Raw genomic sequence first — 18,433 nt, 5'->3', positions numbered from 1 at the left:
TGATCCTTAATATTGCAGGGTGAAGTAAGGCAAATGGAATATCCTTAGATCAAAGTTCCTTCTTGATTTGATCAAACTCCCTCCTGTGCCTCATTAAGTTGGCACTGAGATTGGGGAAAAATAGCACTGGCCTATTATTGTATGTGATGGGACCCTTGTTTGCTCTCCACCGCCACGTAGCAACACACAAGATTTTTTCCAGGTCCTGATACCTAAGCAAGCGTATCAGGATACTCTCAGTCTCTGGCCTATAGATGAATTGGGTGCAAGAGTTCGATATGCTCATTCAATTATTATAGGCTCATTAAAGTGTTCTTGTCCCATGATGTCTGGGATCCAGTTAGGTAAAGAATTTTACAGGGTTATTTCCCTCTTGGCTTTCTTTAAGATTAACAATATGAATATTATTATATAGGCTGTAATTTTCTACTGGTCAATTTTCCCCAGTGAAAAGTCATTTTCTTTCTTTAATATGTTAAGGGAGGAGTCCATCTGTTAATTGATCTTCTGTGATTCCAACACATTTCTCCACCTCATCTTATCTAGCATAGTTTTAAGTCCTGATATGGATTGATAAATTTCTTTAGTCTTGGAGTCCATCTTATTGGAAATGGGTTCATTACCTCTCCTCATCTCCTAGAGGAGGATGAGTAAATCTTCCTCCTTCAACTCTTGCTCTTGGGCTGGTGTCACCATGTCAATTTCCCGATGGCCCATTCCTGGGATGGTTCCCTCCTCAGAAATTGAGGCTTGTGCGGCTGCCATTTTGCTGTTTCCTCCATGGCCTGTTCCTGGAATGAGTTTTGGTCGCTGACTATATTACCTTTTTTTTGTTTTCTGCTCATATTCTATCTGTTCAGCTTGTTTGAAGAAGAGTCTGGTCATTTTTTAATGGCTTCAATTTAGATTCTTCTGGGGAGCCCCTAGGCCCTTGTCTTCCTAGCTCTGCTGCATCATGTGACCCTCACCCCCCAGCCAATATGGTTTATTAATCTGATTCCTATTTACATTTTTCTTAACATTCAGCTTAAAGAAAGAGCAAATATAAAAGTCACATTATGCATATAAACAGAGAATCCAGTTGCATCACGGTCTGAGCATAAAGCCCTTCAAAAAGTAGTGGACACAGCTCAGAACATAACAGGAAAAACTCTCCCCACTAATGAGTACATCTACAGGGAACACAGACGTCGGAGGGCAGCAGCAATCATCAAAGATCCACACCACCCAGCACACGCTCTGTCCTCGCTGCTGCCATCAAGAGGTATAGGTGCCACAAAACTCGCACCATCAGGATCAGCTGCTACCCCTCCACCATCAGAATCATACAAACTTAGAGATTCATTTACGAACTCTTACTTGTGCACTTTATTGATTTTCTTTTGTTCTCTCTGTATTGCAGTTTACAGTTCTTTTATTTGTTTACATGCATACGCTGTGTACAGTTTAGTGGTAATTCTGCCGCGCCCACAGGAAAAAGGAATCTCATGGTTTAATGATGTAATTATGTATTCTGACAATAAATCTGAAATCTGAATCCAATAAGAAATATTATCTGTGGCTTTCAACATACTTGATGTAGTCAAATTTAGGCAGCTTGAAGGGAACTTCACTCCATTTCTTATAGGTATCTTTCACATTCTCATTGATATGTACAGCAAAATTTCGGATCGACAAGCAAGGTAAATTCACTCCACGATGAACCATTATTGTTCCCCAGAGCTTTGAAATAAAATATGCAGAGAAAAGTTAGATTTTGCTGAGCAACGAAACATATACAACTTTAAAAAAAAATTAATTTTTAAAAATTTTTCACACTATGAACCATATTAATCAAAATACACACAAACGTTTCCCATTTTCTCCCCCTCCCTTCCCTCCCACCCCCCTCCAAACCCATTAAACGTTCAACATATACAATACAAAAAATCCATTAAACAATGTCATCACACAATGAAAATAAACAAGAAAATTGTGTCATCTACTTTTACACACTGGGTCAGTTCATTTCGTCTTCTTCTCATTCTATCATTTTCAGGGGGTGGAGGTCCGCGGTAGGCCCTCTCTGTTGTGTTCCATGTACGTTTCCCAAATTTGTTCAAATAATGTGACTTTATTTTTTAAATTATATGTTATTTTTTCCAATGGAATACATTTATTCATTTCCATGTACTCTCAGGCTCTCTTCTGATTTCCAAGTTGACATTATACATTTTTTTGCTACAGCTAAGGCTATCATAATAAATCTTTTTTGCACTTCATCCAGTTAAGGCCTAATTTTTTACTTCTTATATTACTTAGAAGAAAAATCTCTGGATTTTTTGGGAATGTTGCTTTTTGTGATTTTATTTAATATCTGATTTAGATCTTCCCAAAATTTTTTCACTTGCTGACATGCCCAAATTGCATGAACTGTTGTTCCCGTTTCCTTCTTACAGTGAAAACATCTATCTGATACTGTTGGATCCCATTTATTTAACTTTTGGGGCATGATATATAGCCTGTGTAACCAATTATATTGTATCATGCATAACTTCGTATTTATTATATTTCTCATAGTTCCGGAGCACAGCTTTTCCCATATTTAATTTTTTATCTTTATGTTTAGATCTTGTTCCCACTTTTGTTTGGGTTTATAGCTTATTTCATCATTTTCTTTCTCTTGCAGCTTGATGTACATGTTTGTTATAAATCTTTTTATTATCATTGTGTCTGTAAACACATATTCAAAGCTGCTTCCTTCTGGTAATCTCAGTCTGCTTCCCAATTTGTCCTTTAAGTAGGTTTTCAGTTGGTGGTATGCAAACATTGTACCATGACTTATTCCATATTTGTACTTCATTTGTTCAAATGATAATAAATTATTTCTCAAAAAACAATTTTCTATTCTTTTAATTCCTTTTCTCTCCCATTCTCTAAAGGAAAAGTTATCTATTGTGAAAGGGATTAGTTGATTTTGCATCAATAATAACTTTGGTAGTTGGTAATTTGTTTTTTTTCCTTTCTACGTGAATCTTCTTCCAAATATTGAGCAGATGGTGCAGTACTGGTGAACTTCTATATTGCATCAGTTTTTCATCCCATTTTTAAAGTAAAGTTCTGGTACCTTCTCCCCTATTTTATCTAGCTCTATCTTGGTCCAATCTGGTTTTTCCCTTGTTTGATAAAAATCTGATAGATATCTTAATTGTGCTGCTCTATAATAATTCTTAAAGTTTGGTAGCTGCAAACCACCTTGTTTGTACCATTCTGTTAATTTATCTAGCGCTATCCTCGGTTTCCCCCATTTCCATAAGAATTTCCTTATTATTCTCTTTAGTTCATTGAAGAATTTCTCTGTTAAGGGAATTGGTAACGATTGAAATAGGTATTGTATCCTTGGGAAGATATTAATTTTAATTCAATTTACCCTTCCTATCAGTGTGAGTGGTAAATCTTTCCAATGTTCTAAGTCATCTTGTAATTTTTTCATTAATGGTTGATAATTTAATTTGTATAGATGGCCTAGATTATTATCTAGTCTAATACTAGGTATCGGATTGCTTGTGTTTGCCATTTAAATGGTGATTCTTTTTTAAACGCTGTGTAATCTGCATTATTCATTGGCATCGCTTCACTTTTATTTGCGTTGATCTTGTACCCGATATTTCTCCATATTCCTTCAATTTCTTATATAATTCTTTTATTGATAATTCTGGTTCTGTTAAGTATGCTATGATGTCATCTGCAAATAGACTGATTTTATATTCCTTCTCTTTTATTTTTATCCCTTTTATTTTATTTTCTGTTCTTATCAGTTCTGCCAATGGTTCTATTGCTCAAGCGAACAGTGAGGGAGATAGTGGACATCCGTGCCTAGTTGACCTGCTTAATTTAAATTGGTTTGATATATATCCATTTACTGTCACCTTCACCATTGGTCCCTTATATAATGCTTTAATCCAATTAATATATTTCTCTGGTAGGTTGAACCTCTGTAATATTTTGAATAAATAATTCCATTCTACCCTGTCAAAGGCTTTCTCTGCGTCTAAAGCAACAGCCACTGTTGGCGTCTTATTTCCTTGTTCTGCATGGATTAAGTTAATGAACTTACAGACATTGTCCATTGTTCGTCTTTTCTTAATAAATCCAGTCTGATCTAGTTTTACTATTTTTGGTAGACAGTCGGCCAATCTGTTTGCTAATAGTTTTGCTATTATCTTATAATCTGAGTTAAGTAGGGATACTGGTCTATACGATGCTGGTATTAATGGATCTTTCCCCGTCTTTGGTATTATTGCTGTTTTACATGAATCTGGCAAGTTTTGTGTTTTTCTATCTGGTTCATTACTTCCAGGAGAGGAGGAATTAGTAATTCTTTAAATGTTTTATAGAATTCTATTGGGAGTCCATCCTCTCCAGGCGTTTTATTGTTCGGTAGCTTTTTTAATATATCCTGTGTTTCAAACATATACAACTTGAACCTGTTAAAGTCAAATAAAATCTCAATTTACCTGACCGCAGTTTCTGCAATAAATTTCTTGACTTGTTTGGTAATCAAGACATTTCTCTTGCACGACCAGACTTTTGCGCACACCATACAACTCCCTGCAACAACATATGATATGGATAATTGAAATTCATATTTAAGAGTGTAAGAAATAAACTTTTGTTCCACAAATAAATCAGTTTATAATCACAGTATACAATATTGCTGGCATTACATTAACTGTACTTTGACAAAGTATATTTAGCAATTAGAATAATATTGTCTTTAATAAAATATTTTAATAACTAATAATAAATATATATTTTTTGCTTTTTTTTACATCAGTTTCAGATCAGGAAGTATATACAGAGCAATATTTTTACCAAAAAATTTCTTTTTGCTAAACTGAAGTTTGAGATTCAAAGACTTCACAACTCCCAGGGTTACAAAGTCACAAAGATGATAACCTGAGTGACTTTGGCAGATAATTACACCTCACTTACATTGATATTGAAGCATATTTCAATAGTTTGATACTATATTTGTCATACCATAATTATGAAATAAGCAAGCAAATCTGAAATTAATACAGCCAAACACTGAAATATAAACTAGATTTATAATTCTCTAAAGAATAGTGAGTATCAGAATATTATCTTACATTAAGAATAATATCTGCTGAAGGATACAATAAGAAAGCATAATTTTAATTCTTATTTCAGATTTTAGCAACATCTTTGAGATTATATAATACTTAAAATTCAAGATCATGCATTTCATGATAAGCTTTTAAGAATATTGATGAATCTTACTTGAACTCATCTGTGACATTCACATGATGCATGTTTTCAATTACTTGTACATCTTTTCCTGTGCAGGCAAGTCTGCTACAAGTACTACAGTGGAAAGTCACTTTAGAAGGATCATTTTTTATGCATTTTACCAAATTTTTCCTCTTTTTCATTTTGTGCTCCATTATGTTCTGCAATTGCTTTTCATCTATCTGATCATTAGAAAAAAAAAATCTTATGTAGCTCACAAACCGTTTAACCATTTGTGGCATAAATGTAGTTAATAGTACAGTATTAACTGAAATTCAAATAACTAGCAAAAACAAATTAAGGAAAATAAAAAAATAAATAATAATAAAATATTAGGTAAAAAAATTGCTAAGTTTAAAATTAAACAAGTAAATGCTCTCTGAAGTAATGCAAACATTTAGTGAAGATGGGAGCCAGCAGAGTGCCTTGGTCATGTTGTGCTTGAAGTGGCTGTTTGAATAAAGTTGCATTTGAATAAAATGGCGTCATCTAGCTGATGCTCTTAAAGTGTCTCCGTATCTCTGCTTAGAAAGTCAACTCAATCAGAGGCTTTAATCTCTGAACTTGTGAGGGGGTTAATTACCTATAATGTTATTGTTCGTCTCTCAAGAGACTCCGTGGAGGGGGAGAATCTTGCAGATGCAACGACAGTTAAATGTTTTCAAAGCATGTGATTGAAAATGAAGTAAAATGCTTTAAGGTTTATATATTTATGCAAGTGAAGTTTGTTCAGTATAAAACTGTATAGTATTTTTGTCTTTTAAACTGTTTATTCTTAATGCAGGTGTATTAGTAAGGCATTGTAAGAATAAGTCTCAAGCAACCGGAAAATACACTTACAGGGGTTTTATTATATTGTTAATTTCAATGTGCTCAAATCAAATTATTGATTAAACAAATGGGAGGTGCAAAGACTTAGGAGGTCAGACAGCATCCATGAGGATAAATGGATGGCTAATGTTTTGGGTCAAGACCCTTTTTTGAGATTTGTAGAAAAGTTCAAACACAAAACATTGACCAGGCTCGAAAAAGGCCCTGACCCTTCCATTTCCCTGTTGTTAACCTGACCTGCAGTGTCTTTCTTGCTCTTCTTTTTCTCTTCAAGAGTCCAGCAACTGTGGTTCTTGTGCTTCTCCAATTCTTCTAATCTGATTTTTAACTTCATATGGAACTTTACCAAATGGCAAATCTGAATTTGAACTGATTTCAGCGCACAAAATTGAGAAATTGTGTAACTTTTTTTGATTGAAAAAGCTAAGTGATTCAATGAAAACTTGAAATTGGTCCTGATTTTGTTTCATGGGTTTCAACTATCTTGTTATCAATTCGTGACCCATATAAAGCTGAAGAGAATAAAGGCCTAGAAATTATAACATGTGCTAAAAATGAGAACAAATGCTTCACTGTGTGAAATCTTCCAAATGGTCATATGTAAGGTTCAAGACAGCGAGCATGGTGCAACAGGCCCTACTTGAGAAAATTTGCACAAAAGCCCTTTCCCCATCAGCTTTACTGGTGAATATTGCAAAGAAAGGAAGTTTAGCAATCAGTGGATGGGAAATTAGGCAATTGGTGTGGAGAGGAGACATGGGGTGGGGGGGGGGGGGCGTGGGTAGGCAGTGAGCTTGGTTCAAGAGATATTAGGGCAAGATAGAATGATGCAGTTGGGATATTAAAAAGTTGGGAAGAATGGTATTTCTGGGGATAGGATTAAGGAATGGTCTGACAAAGCATTGATTGCTGATGTGTCATTTGGTAAGCGACAAAATCAAGAGTCCACAAGGGCTTTGGTGTTGAGAAAGATGACAGAATGTAGTGTGTGGAGGTAGAAGAATCACTTAAGCAACCTCCTTTTACAAGGTGGACCCCACATGTTCCCTGGCAGTGGCTCAAGTAAAGTCAGGCTCTTTAAATAACAATGAACAGGGCTTAAATAAACCTCTGGTTAAAACCTGTTGTCATGCACAAAGTATCTGCTGTTTATGGGCATTGTTTGTACAGTACGATTTTGCACAATTGATGTGAAACATACACCACATATTTTATATCACTGTGCAAGCTTGAATCGCCAAAAGTCCACATGCATTCTTTTACATTTAGCAATAAAATCAGCATTGGGTTCCTGCAAAAAGAAAATCCAGCATATTCCAGAGAAAGTCAAAATTCCTGATATTTATCTCATTTATAAACCCATTGATAGATTTAATGGTGAAAAATTGAGCCTTTTTTAAAATCAAAACAAATCCACCCAAGCAACCATCTTCAAAAGTGACGAGATGGACAAAGTTATGTAGTCTTTCATTCATAAGCATTTGCACAGACAACAAAGGAAAGTACAAGGAAGAATGCAGGGTCGTTTTTCCCCCACTTTTGGCAACAGTGCACACAAGATGGTGATGAATGGAATTATTTTGCTGTAATTAATGTCATCATGACCAAAGTATTGGTCTGCTAAGCAGAGAGCTCAAGTTGACAGTTAACTATAGTGCAGTTAATGTGGAGTACCCTTGTCCAAAAACATTGTCCATTGCCAGCTGCTTTTGAAATCTTTAATCACTCTCTTATACAACGAAGGACATTACAGCACAGTTCAGGACCCATAATCCTCTATTTTTCTTCCATCCAAATGCCTGTCTAAGAGTCTCTTAAATGCCCCCAATGTTTCAGCCTCCACCACCATTCCTGGCAAGGTATTCCAGGTGCCCACAACTTTCTGTGTAAAAAAGAGCTTACCCCTTCACTTTGTACCTATGCCCTCATGTGTTTGCTATTCCTGCCCTGGGCAGGGAAAAAAAAGTGCAGGCCTCTCATCATCTCGTAGACCTCTAATAAGTCTCCTTTCATCCTTCTATGCTCCAGAGAAAAGGCCCAGCTCTGCTAACCTTTCCTCAAAAGACATTTTTCAATACAGGTAACATTCAGGTAAATCTCCTCTGCACCTCCTCCATAGCTTCCACATCCTTCCTATAAGGAGGTGACCAGAAATGAACACAATACTCCCAAGTGTGGTCTCAATATGGAATACTACATCAAAAATTATATCCAGATATTGTTGGCTTTTTCAGAATCTGGAGAATTTGCATTAAATATTATGATTTCTTTTAATTGTCCATCTTGATCACCTTTCCAAACTACTGTGGCGTTCACATGTCTGGGCATTGCAATGTATCAAAATTCACTGAATATTTGCAAATAAGGTGCTGCATAAAGTAACAAGGCTTCTTAACTGGGCCATTGAAGTTTCATTCTCAATAAAGAATAATGGTGGGAACTTGGTAATTCATCAATATGTCAGGCTAGATGATGTGCTCAAATCTCTGCTTTGATATTAATGTTTTTTTATTCAAAAATAAGAGCACTACCAATGAGGATTGAATTGGATGTGATTATTGGCTATTGTTCAGGAGCGATATACATGGTAAATGTTGGCTACTATTTATAAGTGATAAACATTTTACATCACTGTATCAATTCACTGTCACCTTCCTTCACAATTCATTGGTTTCTGACTGCTATGTTAGATGAGGATGTTCCTTGAAATAAATGTGAAGCTGTAATCTGTCAATAAATGTTGGCAGAGGAAGCAAATCCCACACCACCTGGTTGTTGATACAGTGATGACGAGAAAATTAACCACAACTTTCAATGTCTTAGGTATTTTTTAACAAAATAAATGTCGTAAACGATATCTATTAAATGTTATAGTGTTCCATAGCCTTTTACTATGGTTGATTTTGATTCATTGTGAATAATTCCAACCTGAGTATTTTAATTTTGAAGATGTGAATTATTAGAAAGTGATTAATAATTGTGAAAGTTGAACTTTCACAAAAAATGCGGAGAAATGGCACGCTCGTCTTGTTGCACTGCAAGATCAGGTGAACACCCCAAAAATATTGTTCCCTTGTCCAGAATGTCATCCTTCCTTGGACATTCCAAATGTTCTGTCTAGTAGAAGCAGGACATTGTACACTGCAATTCAGATAATTGCGATTAATGTTCAATTGTTTCTCTTCGAGATAAATTTAGTCACTGCATTTGGACATGCTTTTAAATGATGTTCTCTGAATTATACCACAAACTTTACCGATTAAGACAAAGTTGAAAACTAAATTTGAATTCAAATCCTATAAACATTTGCATTTGTACATGATAATACCAAAAACTGGTCTTTTATGTCACCTGTTTCCTGTATTCCTCTTCTGGCATTTCTTGCACTTTCCGAATTGCTTCATACATCATGGATTCACGGAAAACATTGATACTCTCACGTTCAAGAACTCCTGATCCCTCATGTGCTACAAGCGCATAAGTGCTGTCATCACATCGAGCCCTGCCACGAGCCTGCAATCAAGAAATAGGGCAAGCTGAGAATTCACTAATTGTGAAATTATTTATTTCAATAAACCAAAAAGTTGCATTGAAAATTACTCAGGGCTAATCTTGGTTTTTATTGTAAACAATGAACAGCAAGATTTTATGTAAGGTATCAAAGCAACGTTTTAGTGAGCAACTAAGCCTAGCGACTTTGATTTTGACCACCCTGACCTGACAAGAAGCAGCAAAATGTGTCAGTAATTTTTACCCAGGCTGGCTCCATTTTGAAAGATGCGACACAAAAAATTATTTATTTATTTGTCCTGCATATGTATTGTTTGTCTGTATGTATGTGTGTTGTATCTAGTTGTGTACCTGCATGTTTTGCACCGAGGACCAGACAATGCTGTTTTGTTGGGTTGTACTTGCAAAATAGAATAATACCTAGTGTCGCTGAGAATATTCTCCCAGAATCACAGTGCGGCTTTCGCGCTAACAGAGGAACCACTGACATGGTCTTTGCCCTCAGACAGCTCCAAGAAAAGTGTAGAGAACAAAACAAAGGACTCTACATCACCTTTGTTGACCTCACCAAAGCCTTCGACACCGTTAGCAGGAAAGGGCTTTGGCAAATACTAGAGCGCATCGGATGTCCCCCAAAGTTCCTCAACATGATTATCCAACTGCACGAAAACCAACAAGGTCAGGTCAGATACAGCAATGAGCTCTCTGAACCCTTCTCCATTAACAATGGCGTGAAGCAAGGCTGTGTTCTCGCACCAACCCTCTTTTCAATCTTCTTCAGCATGATGCTGAACCAAGCCATGAAAGACCCCAACAATGAAGACGCTGTTTACATCCGGTACCGCACGGATGGCAGTCTCTTCAATCTGAGGCGCCTGCAAGCTCACACCAAGACACAAGAGAAACTTGTCCGTGAACTACTCTTTGCAGATGATGCCGCTTTAGTTGCCCATTCAGAGCCAGCTCTTCAGCGCTTGACGTCCTGCTTTGCGGAAACTGCCAAAATGTTTGGCCTGGAAGTCAGCCTGAAGAAAACTGAGGTCCTCCATCAGCCAGCTCCCCACCATGACTACCAGCCCCCCCACATCTCCATCGGGCACACAAAACTCAAAACGGTCAACCAGTTTACCTATCTCGGCTGCACCATTTCATCAGATGCAAGGATCGACAATGAGATAGACAACAGACTCGCCAAGGCAAATAGCGCCTTTGGAAGACTACACAAAAGAGTCTGGAAAAACAACCAACTGAAAAACCTCACAAAGATAAGCGTATACAGAGCCGTTGTCATACCCACACTCCTGTTCGGCTCCGAATCATGGGTCCTCTACCGGCACCACCTACGGCTCCTAGAACGCTTCCACCAGCGTTGTCTCCGCTCCATCCTCAACATCCATTGGAGCGCTCACACCCCTAACGTCGAGGTACTCGAGATGGCAGAGGTCGACAGCATCGAGTCCACGCTGCTGAAGATCCAGCTGCGCTGGATGGGTCACGTCTCCAGAATGGAGGACCATCGCCTTCCCAAGATCGTATTATATGGCGAGCTCTCCACTGGCCACCGTGACAGAGGTGCACCAAAGAAAAGGTACAAGGACTGCCTAAAGAAATCTCTTGGTGCCTGCCACATTGACCACCGCCAGTGGGCTGATAACGCCTCAAACCGTGCATCTTGGCGCCTCACAGTTTGGCGGGCAGCAGCCTCCTTTGAAGAAGACCGCAGAGCCCACCTCACTGACAAAAGGCAAAGGAGGAAAAACCCAACACCCAACCCCAACCAACCAATTTTCCCTTGCAACCGCTGCAATCGTGTCTGCCTGTCCCGCATCGGACTGGTCAGCCACAAACGAGCCTGCAGCTGACGTGGACTTTTTACCCCCTCCATAAATCTTCGTCCGCGAAGCCAAGCCAAAGAGAAGAGAAGAAAAGACTTGCAATATCAAATGACAAACTTGACTTGACTTAAAGGGCTTCCTTTTTAAATGGAATTGGACATCTTATGATATGAAAAGGTTTCTTGGGCTGCTTTATGTGGTAAGAAAGATCTGGCACTCTGGGATACCCTATCTGATTTCCTCTTCTATTATACAACACCCTATGGAGTCCTTATAGAGGTCCTTATAGAGATTGTCAACATGTCTTTGCAGAAATCCATCGTCCCCATGGGTTTCAAGACAGCCACCATGATGCCAGTACCAAAGATGGCAACAGTAATAGGCTGCAACAACTACTGCCCAGTGGCACGGGCTTTCATCATTACGAAATACTTCGAGGGTCCGGTAATGAAATGTATCAAAGCGCATCTCCAAGAGCTACTTGACCCACTTCAATTCATCTACAGACAGAACCATTCCATTGACAAAGCTATAGCCCTGTCCCTTCATTCAGTTCGGCGGGCAGCAACCTCCTTTGAAGAAGACCACAGAGCCCACCTCACTGACAAAAGACAAAGGAGGAAAAACCCAACACCCAACCCCAACCAACCAATTTTTCCTTGCAACCGCTCCAACCGTGTCTGCCTGTCCCGCATCGGACTTGTCAGCCACAAACGAGCCTGCAGCTGACATGGACATTACCCCTCCGTTAATCTTCGTCCGCGAAGCCAAGCCAAAGAAGAAGCTCCCCAGTAAATTAAATGATGACAGGTTGTTCCAAAGGAGTTTCACTGCTTTAAATGGTTTCTTGTGTTTTTTTAATTTTACAGATGTGTTGAACTTCAAGAGTAGCAGGCTCATGAGTGATGAAGTGATGAGGCCTGTTTACATAGCTGATTCACAGATGAGGCAGTAGAAGGGCAAGTCAGACATGTCTGGAGAGCTAGGTTGAAATGGGGTAATGCACAGTACAACTTAAATGGTCATATTTTAAATTTAGATGTACAGGACGGTAACAGGCCCTTCTGGCCATGTCTCCGTGCTAACCAAATGCACCAATAACAATGCCCATACATTTTGAAGGTTGGGAGGTCATGAGTCAAACACAATCACATAGGATTTATAAAACCAAAATAGGTTGATTGGGCCATGAAAGGATTTAGTGTGGTCAAAGCTATGTCTTATTTAATATAAAGTATATGGGAAGCAATGAAAACATTTGGTGAATCCTGAGTAAAGAAGATATGGCAGAACTTTTTAGAACAGAAGCATTTAAACTGGACAATGTTGTGGAGAAAAAAGCAGTCTTGCATAGAAATAATATGTGATCTTAAAAAGAGGATGATGTCAAAGTGACAGTGAGGTAAAAAAAATGCAAAAGGGCAAAAATTACAGCAGGGAAAAAGACAGCTAATTTGGTCTTTCTGACACTAAGACAGAGAAAGGTATGACTCATTTAATACTGGGAGGCAGTCAAATAGCTTAAAGACAATTCAGGGATCAAAATTTAAAAAAAAAGCTGGGTGTCACCAGTATTCGTGTTGAAAATCAACCCACTTCTGTTAATATTGTAACAATGAGATGGGAGGAAATGGTTTCTTCGGTAAATCCTGGAGATGACAGTAAAGAACTTTCTGAAGATGGTCTGCCTGCACTGCAATCAACTGGACAGAAACTGAACTTTAGATGTCCTTAAACTGAACACAGGAGACAAAATAAATAAGGATACTCTGATCCATTGTGTTAAATTGCTCCACTGACATCACAAAAGACCATTAACTGTCTTCACTAATAAGTGGAAAAGCTGGACTAACCTCTGGTTTCCACCATCTACAAAATAGTTTACTAAGACAATCCAAAAAAAGTGACGCTTTCAAAAGTACATCATTAATTTAATGAGGGTCAGAGATATTTAGAATATTTCCTTTTCTCTAAATTCTCTGATTAAATTGAAAGATGTTAATGGTGCTAAACTGGGAAATAGAACTCATTATTTTGGGCATTCTAATATCTGCATGAAACTGTTTTAAGTGTTTGGACGTCCAGCAATCTGTAGAGGGAAGCTTCTCCTAATCTACAAATTACAAGTGTCTCCTTTCTCATTGTAACATTTTTTTCAATTCATTATCCGTCTTTTCATTGTGTGATTAGCACTTGTGATGGATATATAACCAGTGATCATGCATTTTTTTAACAATGAAGACCCTTTGGATGTGTGATGACCAGATTTCAGAAGTAAAATGTAAGGCTCTAATCTCAATGCAATAACGCACTTCTCCATTAATTCAGCTCCAAATATATTAACCTAATTTTCCTCTAACTGAAATGCATTTTTTTTAAAAACAGAAAACAAATGAACGTCTCCCCCTCACCCTTGGTGCACCAAAACTTACTTGGACCATAGCAATCTCATTAGTTACGAGGCCATAACGGATTACAAAATTGCATTCTTTGATATCCAGACCTTCTTCTGCCACAGTGGTTGCAATCAGTAGGTTTATTTCTCCATCATGAAACTTACTGAGCACCTCCTTTTGTTCATTCTATTTAAAGTATAAAGTCACATCAAAAAATAAAAATGGACAATATATTGACACCTATCTATAGTAAAGTGTGCAGAGAATTAATTCCTGTTAAGGTGTGATAAGCAATCTACATAACTGCATAAGTACATTGTAACCTTCCTTCAAGATTCATTCCATTGAAGCCATTAGAATAAATGAAGGAGGCAGTGTACAAAGCAATATACAAGTGGGCTGGAGAAACTCAGCAGATGTTGCATCATCCACATGAAGTAAAGGTTATCCAACATTTCAGGCCTGAGCTCTTTTTCAAGGTATGAGCAAGGAGAGGCAGATGCCTGAATAAAAAGGTGGGAGGAAGGGTGGGGAGAGGAGATGAGGGAGGAAGGAGCAGAGGGAGGAGCTCAGGCCAACAGATGAGGTCATAAATGGATACATGGGGGATGTAGAAGAGAAAAAAGGCTGAGGTGATGGAGAGAGGGAAAGGAAGGCGGGGGGAGCAGAAGGAAAGGTGACAGAGGGATAGGAAAAGAGAGACACTGGAGAGGTGTTTAACGGAAATTGGAGGTCATTATTAATACCCTCTGGTTGGAGAATGTCCAGACAGAATACAAGGTGATCCTCCAATTTGCGGGTAGCCTCGGTTTGGCAGTGCATGAGGCCATGGACAGACATGTCGGTGTGGGGTTTCGTTGTTACAGTGTACCATATATGGAGGTAAAAATCAAAAGTCTATTCTCTTTTGAATTCCAATATCTGAATATTTTAACAATCCATTATCCTGGTAATAAGGTAATCAATGGCTGGGAAAGAACTGAAGAATTTCTTGAATTTCAAAAACAGCAAAAACATAGTAGCTATTTATTGATGTAATAACTACCTATTAATGCCTAGCAAATAAATGTAAAGCAAGAGTAGGAAGTCATGAATTTAAAACATTTTAAATACTGGAATATATTGAGTGAAGATTAACTTATTAACAGGGCAGTAGTTGTTGAACTATTGAGATTGTGAAATACAAAAGTGAGCAACTTAGTTTTTAACCTCAGTAATTCCGTTAACTGTGGTTTTATTGCAACACAATACCACAAGCTAATAGTTCTATGGTTCTCCAGCTTGTGAAAAGTAATTGAAAATGGTATCCACTGCTGACCCCCATCCACATTTGTTCTTCAAGACCTCTTTTCATCAATCCTTCTATTAATTTTTGTGTCACTATCTTGTTTGCCTTGCTGTCAAGTTTGTTTTTTTAAATTTCTGTGAGGTAGAGCTTGAAGTTAAAGGCATGATATAAATGTAAGTTGTTGAAGGGGAATGATTGAGAAGAACTGATGAACATGATAATTCAGAAAAATAGAGGGTTATATCTGTGAGGTAGGGAAAGATTAGATTGGTAGGTTTACTTAATCTTGGGGCTGTTCTGTGCTGTAGTGTTTTAAGTTAAAATGCACTGCAGTTTCAGTGTGGGATTTTACCTGAGTCATGTGTTTGTACTGACTGTTATTGCCAGCTCCAGTTAAGTATTGTGCCTTAATCCCCACATCCTTAAATTTCTCATTATTCCCAATCCAGTCATTCAGAGCGTGTGCATTTTGTCGGGTCTTTGTAAATATAATGCCTCTTGAATTTTGTTTTTTAGTGAATTCTTGAAGTATAGTTTTTCGTAGAGTTGACAGTTTTTCATTTTCATACTGAGGCTTTCCAGCAAGACTTTCAAGTGTGGCATGATGTTCTGGAAAAAGTAATAAAAGTAAATATTGTGAGACCACCAACATCTGTTCCAGAATTTCTGGCAATGCTCCAAGTGAGTTAAACTTTGCATCCATTGCAAATGTCATAACATATATGTTAAATATGCTGACATCTAACATTGATGTTAGATGTTAAGTAGGGTGTACAATGGTATAACAGTTAAATGCTATAAACACTAGGCACTTTAAATATAACCACAATCTTAGGAAAAGTAGCTGGAGAAATCAGTATGAAGACGGCTTTTCTTTTTAACATGTAATAAGAGCATGCACTGGGGAAACAGGACAAAATAGAGTTACAGGGGAAAAATCAGGGAAAATAAATTTAACTGGTATGCTGTATTAGTACAGACTAAATTAACTCTTTACGTGTTGTATCACCATTTGATTCTAACATCACTGCTGACAAGTTATAGTATATTCAAATAGAGAATACTTTCACAATGTATTATGATATCAGGAAGTTGAAGCAGCTAAGTAGCATTTGTCAATTAAATGGCAGTCGTTTCTGAATGATCTCAACCATTTCATGGGCAATGTAGTGCCATGAAACTTAAATGGGGGGTGGGGAGGGGGAGAAAACAACTACATTCTCCCTTCTTGCTTACAAATAAATTTGGAGAGATGGCGCAAGAAAACGAATAAAGTTACCTAAACAATATGAAAGAATTTCAGTAAGTGTTATGATTAGTTCTGCAAGCTAAGCAATGAAAGTGTTGTCTATATTCCAAAGCTATTTTTAAAAAAAACCTCATTTTGGAATAATGTGCATGATCTAGAAGTTGTCATCTTGCATAAAAATGGTTAAAATGTCATTAAAAAAATCATCCTTAAATATAAAAGTACATTACCATTAAATATAGTAATTAGAAATCTATCAGTATCATCCAATTTTGATTTTGGTATATCCTCATCTTCTGTGTTCTTTTTCCTTTTTTCACCTCTATAGAAAACTGTGAGATAGTTATATGCATCAATCATCCTGATGGTATCATTAATCATCAAGGCATCATTGTATTTTCTTAAATGTTCTGCACAGACTCGTAGTTTACGGTCCTCTTTCTTTGCTCCTGAGAATAATAATAATATAAGACTTTGAAACATTTCTGCACTATGGATTGACGACAATGCAACTTAAATACTTCCTAAACATTAGCCATTCCACAGTCATAAACATACATTTACATCCGCACGCCATACAGTTCAAAATAGCATATTAAAGCACTTTCAACCAAAAACTTCGTGAACCCTGCCACCAAGTATTCAGAGAAAGGAAGCAGTTTTCTCTGGATGGTAACTCTGTGCATCCACTATGCAGAATATTCCGTTTTAAGGACCTACCTGGAGATCAAGTGTTGGATAAGGGACCAAAAAGACCCAAGGTTCACAAACTGAGTAATATTTGTTGCTTTCTGCTTTGTAACCTTGGATGCTAACTGAATTGGCAACATTCTTTACTCTGGGTTTAAATTGTGGTTGGATGGCTCATTTCCCATGAAAGTCTGTCAGCTTGAACACTGACTCCCCCTATGCCCATCCCATGCCTCAGCAAAAGCTGCCTGACCTGTCGATTCTCTCCAACATTTTCTATTTTATTTCTGGATTGATCTTCTGTAACTTCATGTTCAAGGCAGAAGTGGGTGTTGCATGCAGTTAGCCTAACATTCATAAATTCAGATCAACCAGATTTTGGGAAAGGGTCAAGGAACTAGTTTTAAACCTAGATAAATGTGCAAGGACAGGTAAGTTTGTTTCATGGTCTAGATCCTTATACAGGAGGCAACAAAGTTCTGAAGTAAAACACACTGACGTATAAAATACTTTGGCTTGTTTCAGCTTCAAAAAATAGTGTGAAGGAATTTGGTTAAAATACACCCTTAGCATTTTTGATTACATTTCTCAAAGTTTCCATACTAAGTTTTACATTGCATTCTTAAAACTAATACAATCAAAATCACTTCATACAAACTCAATATGTGAAGGATTCAAAGGAAAATCAATAAAGGATAGCTCATTGGATGAAAACAATAAAATAACATGAGATTTTATGGATCAAATAGCTTACAAGCAGAAACTGTATAGCACCTCACCTTCTTTCTCTTTTTGTACAATCCACTGCTCATAAGATTGGGTGCCAAAATCTGATACAGCACTTCGTCCAAGGAATGTGTGAATTTTCATCATCATCTCCTTGATCTGGCATCCAAAAGGATCCTTAGCATACACAAAGGACAATAGGTTATCTTGATATATCTCTCTTAATCTGCACTTTCTGATATCACAGCTGAAATGCATATTGCCATGTTCATGTTGCTGATGCCATTTTCTGCTTCCATGGTGGACAAAAATAGCCTAACAAGTATGCCTGATATATTTGATAGACAATTCTACACATCTTATTGTTCTCTCAGACAAAATAAAATGTTACAGATGTTGAATGGTAATGCTAAGCAAACTTGGCAGGTTAGACAAAAACATTGGAGAATGTGAAAAGATTTGATCACCATTTCGAGCGGTCTCTTTTTTAGTGTTTCCACAGAGGATGCTCCAGTGATAAATGAAAAATAGAAATTAAAATAAAAAAAAAACACCTCCTGCCATTGATTGCCAAAATGGGGAGTTTCCCAATTTTTTCAAACCCAAATTGGATTTG

At 37.4% G+C, this 18,433-nt stretch overlaps 1 protein-coding gene across 2 annotated transcripts in view; it reads right to left on the bottom strand.

Annotated features, from left to right (window-relative positions):
• Nucleotides 1-1,344: 1,344 nt before the first annotated feature.
• The window catches only part of ifih1 (interferon induced with helicase C domain 1), a 104,736-nt gene continuing 87,647 nt past the window's right edge, over nt 1,345-18,433 (bottom strand). For both annotated transcript variants that reach the window (XM_069935355.1, XM_069935356.1), the window contains 8 exons: nt 17,871-17,994; nt 16,632-16,850; nt 15,505-15,761; nt 13,901-14,050; nt 9,475-9,636; nt 5,284-5,474; nt 4,497-4,590; nt 1,345-1,722 (listed from right to left, as the gene is read on the bottom strand). In XM_069935355.1, the coding sequence (XP_069791456.1) occupies nt 1,552-1,722; nt 4,497-4,590; nt 5,284-5,474; nt 9,475-9,636; nt 13,901-14,050; nt 15,505-15,761; nt 16,632-16,850; nt 17,871-17,994 (1,368 nt within the window). In that variant the 3' untranslated portion in view covers nt 1,345-1,551. The remainder of the gene's footprint in view (nt 1,723-4,496; nt 4,591-5,283; nt 5,475-9,474; nt 9,637-13,900; nt 14,051-15,504; nt 15,762-16,631; nt 16,851-17,870; nt 17,995-18,433) is intronic.

The sequence above is a fragment of the Narcine bancroftii genome, chromosome 4 (assembly GCF_036971445.1).
Source record: "Narcine bancroftii isolate sNarBan1 chromosome 4, sNarBan1.hap1, whole genome shotgun sequence".
Taxonomy (NCBI): Eukaryota; Metazoa; Chordata; class Chondrichthyes; order Torpediniformes; family Narcinidae; genus Narcine; species Narcine bancroftii.
This window is presented reverse-complemented; position numbering and strand designations above follow the sequence as displayed.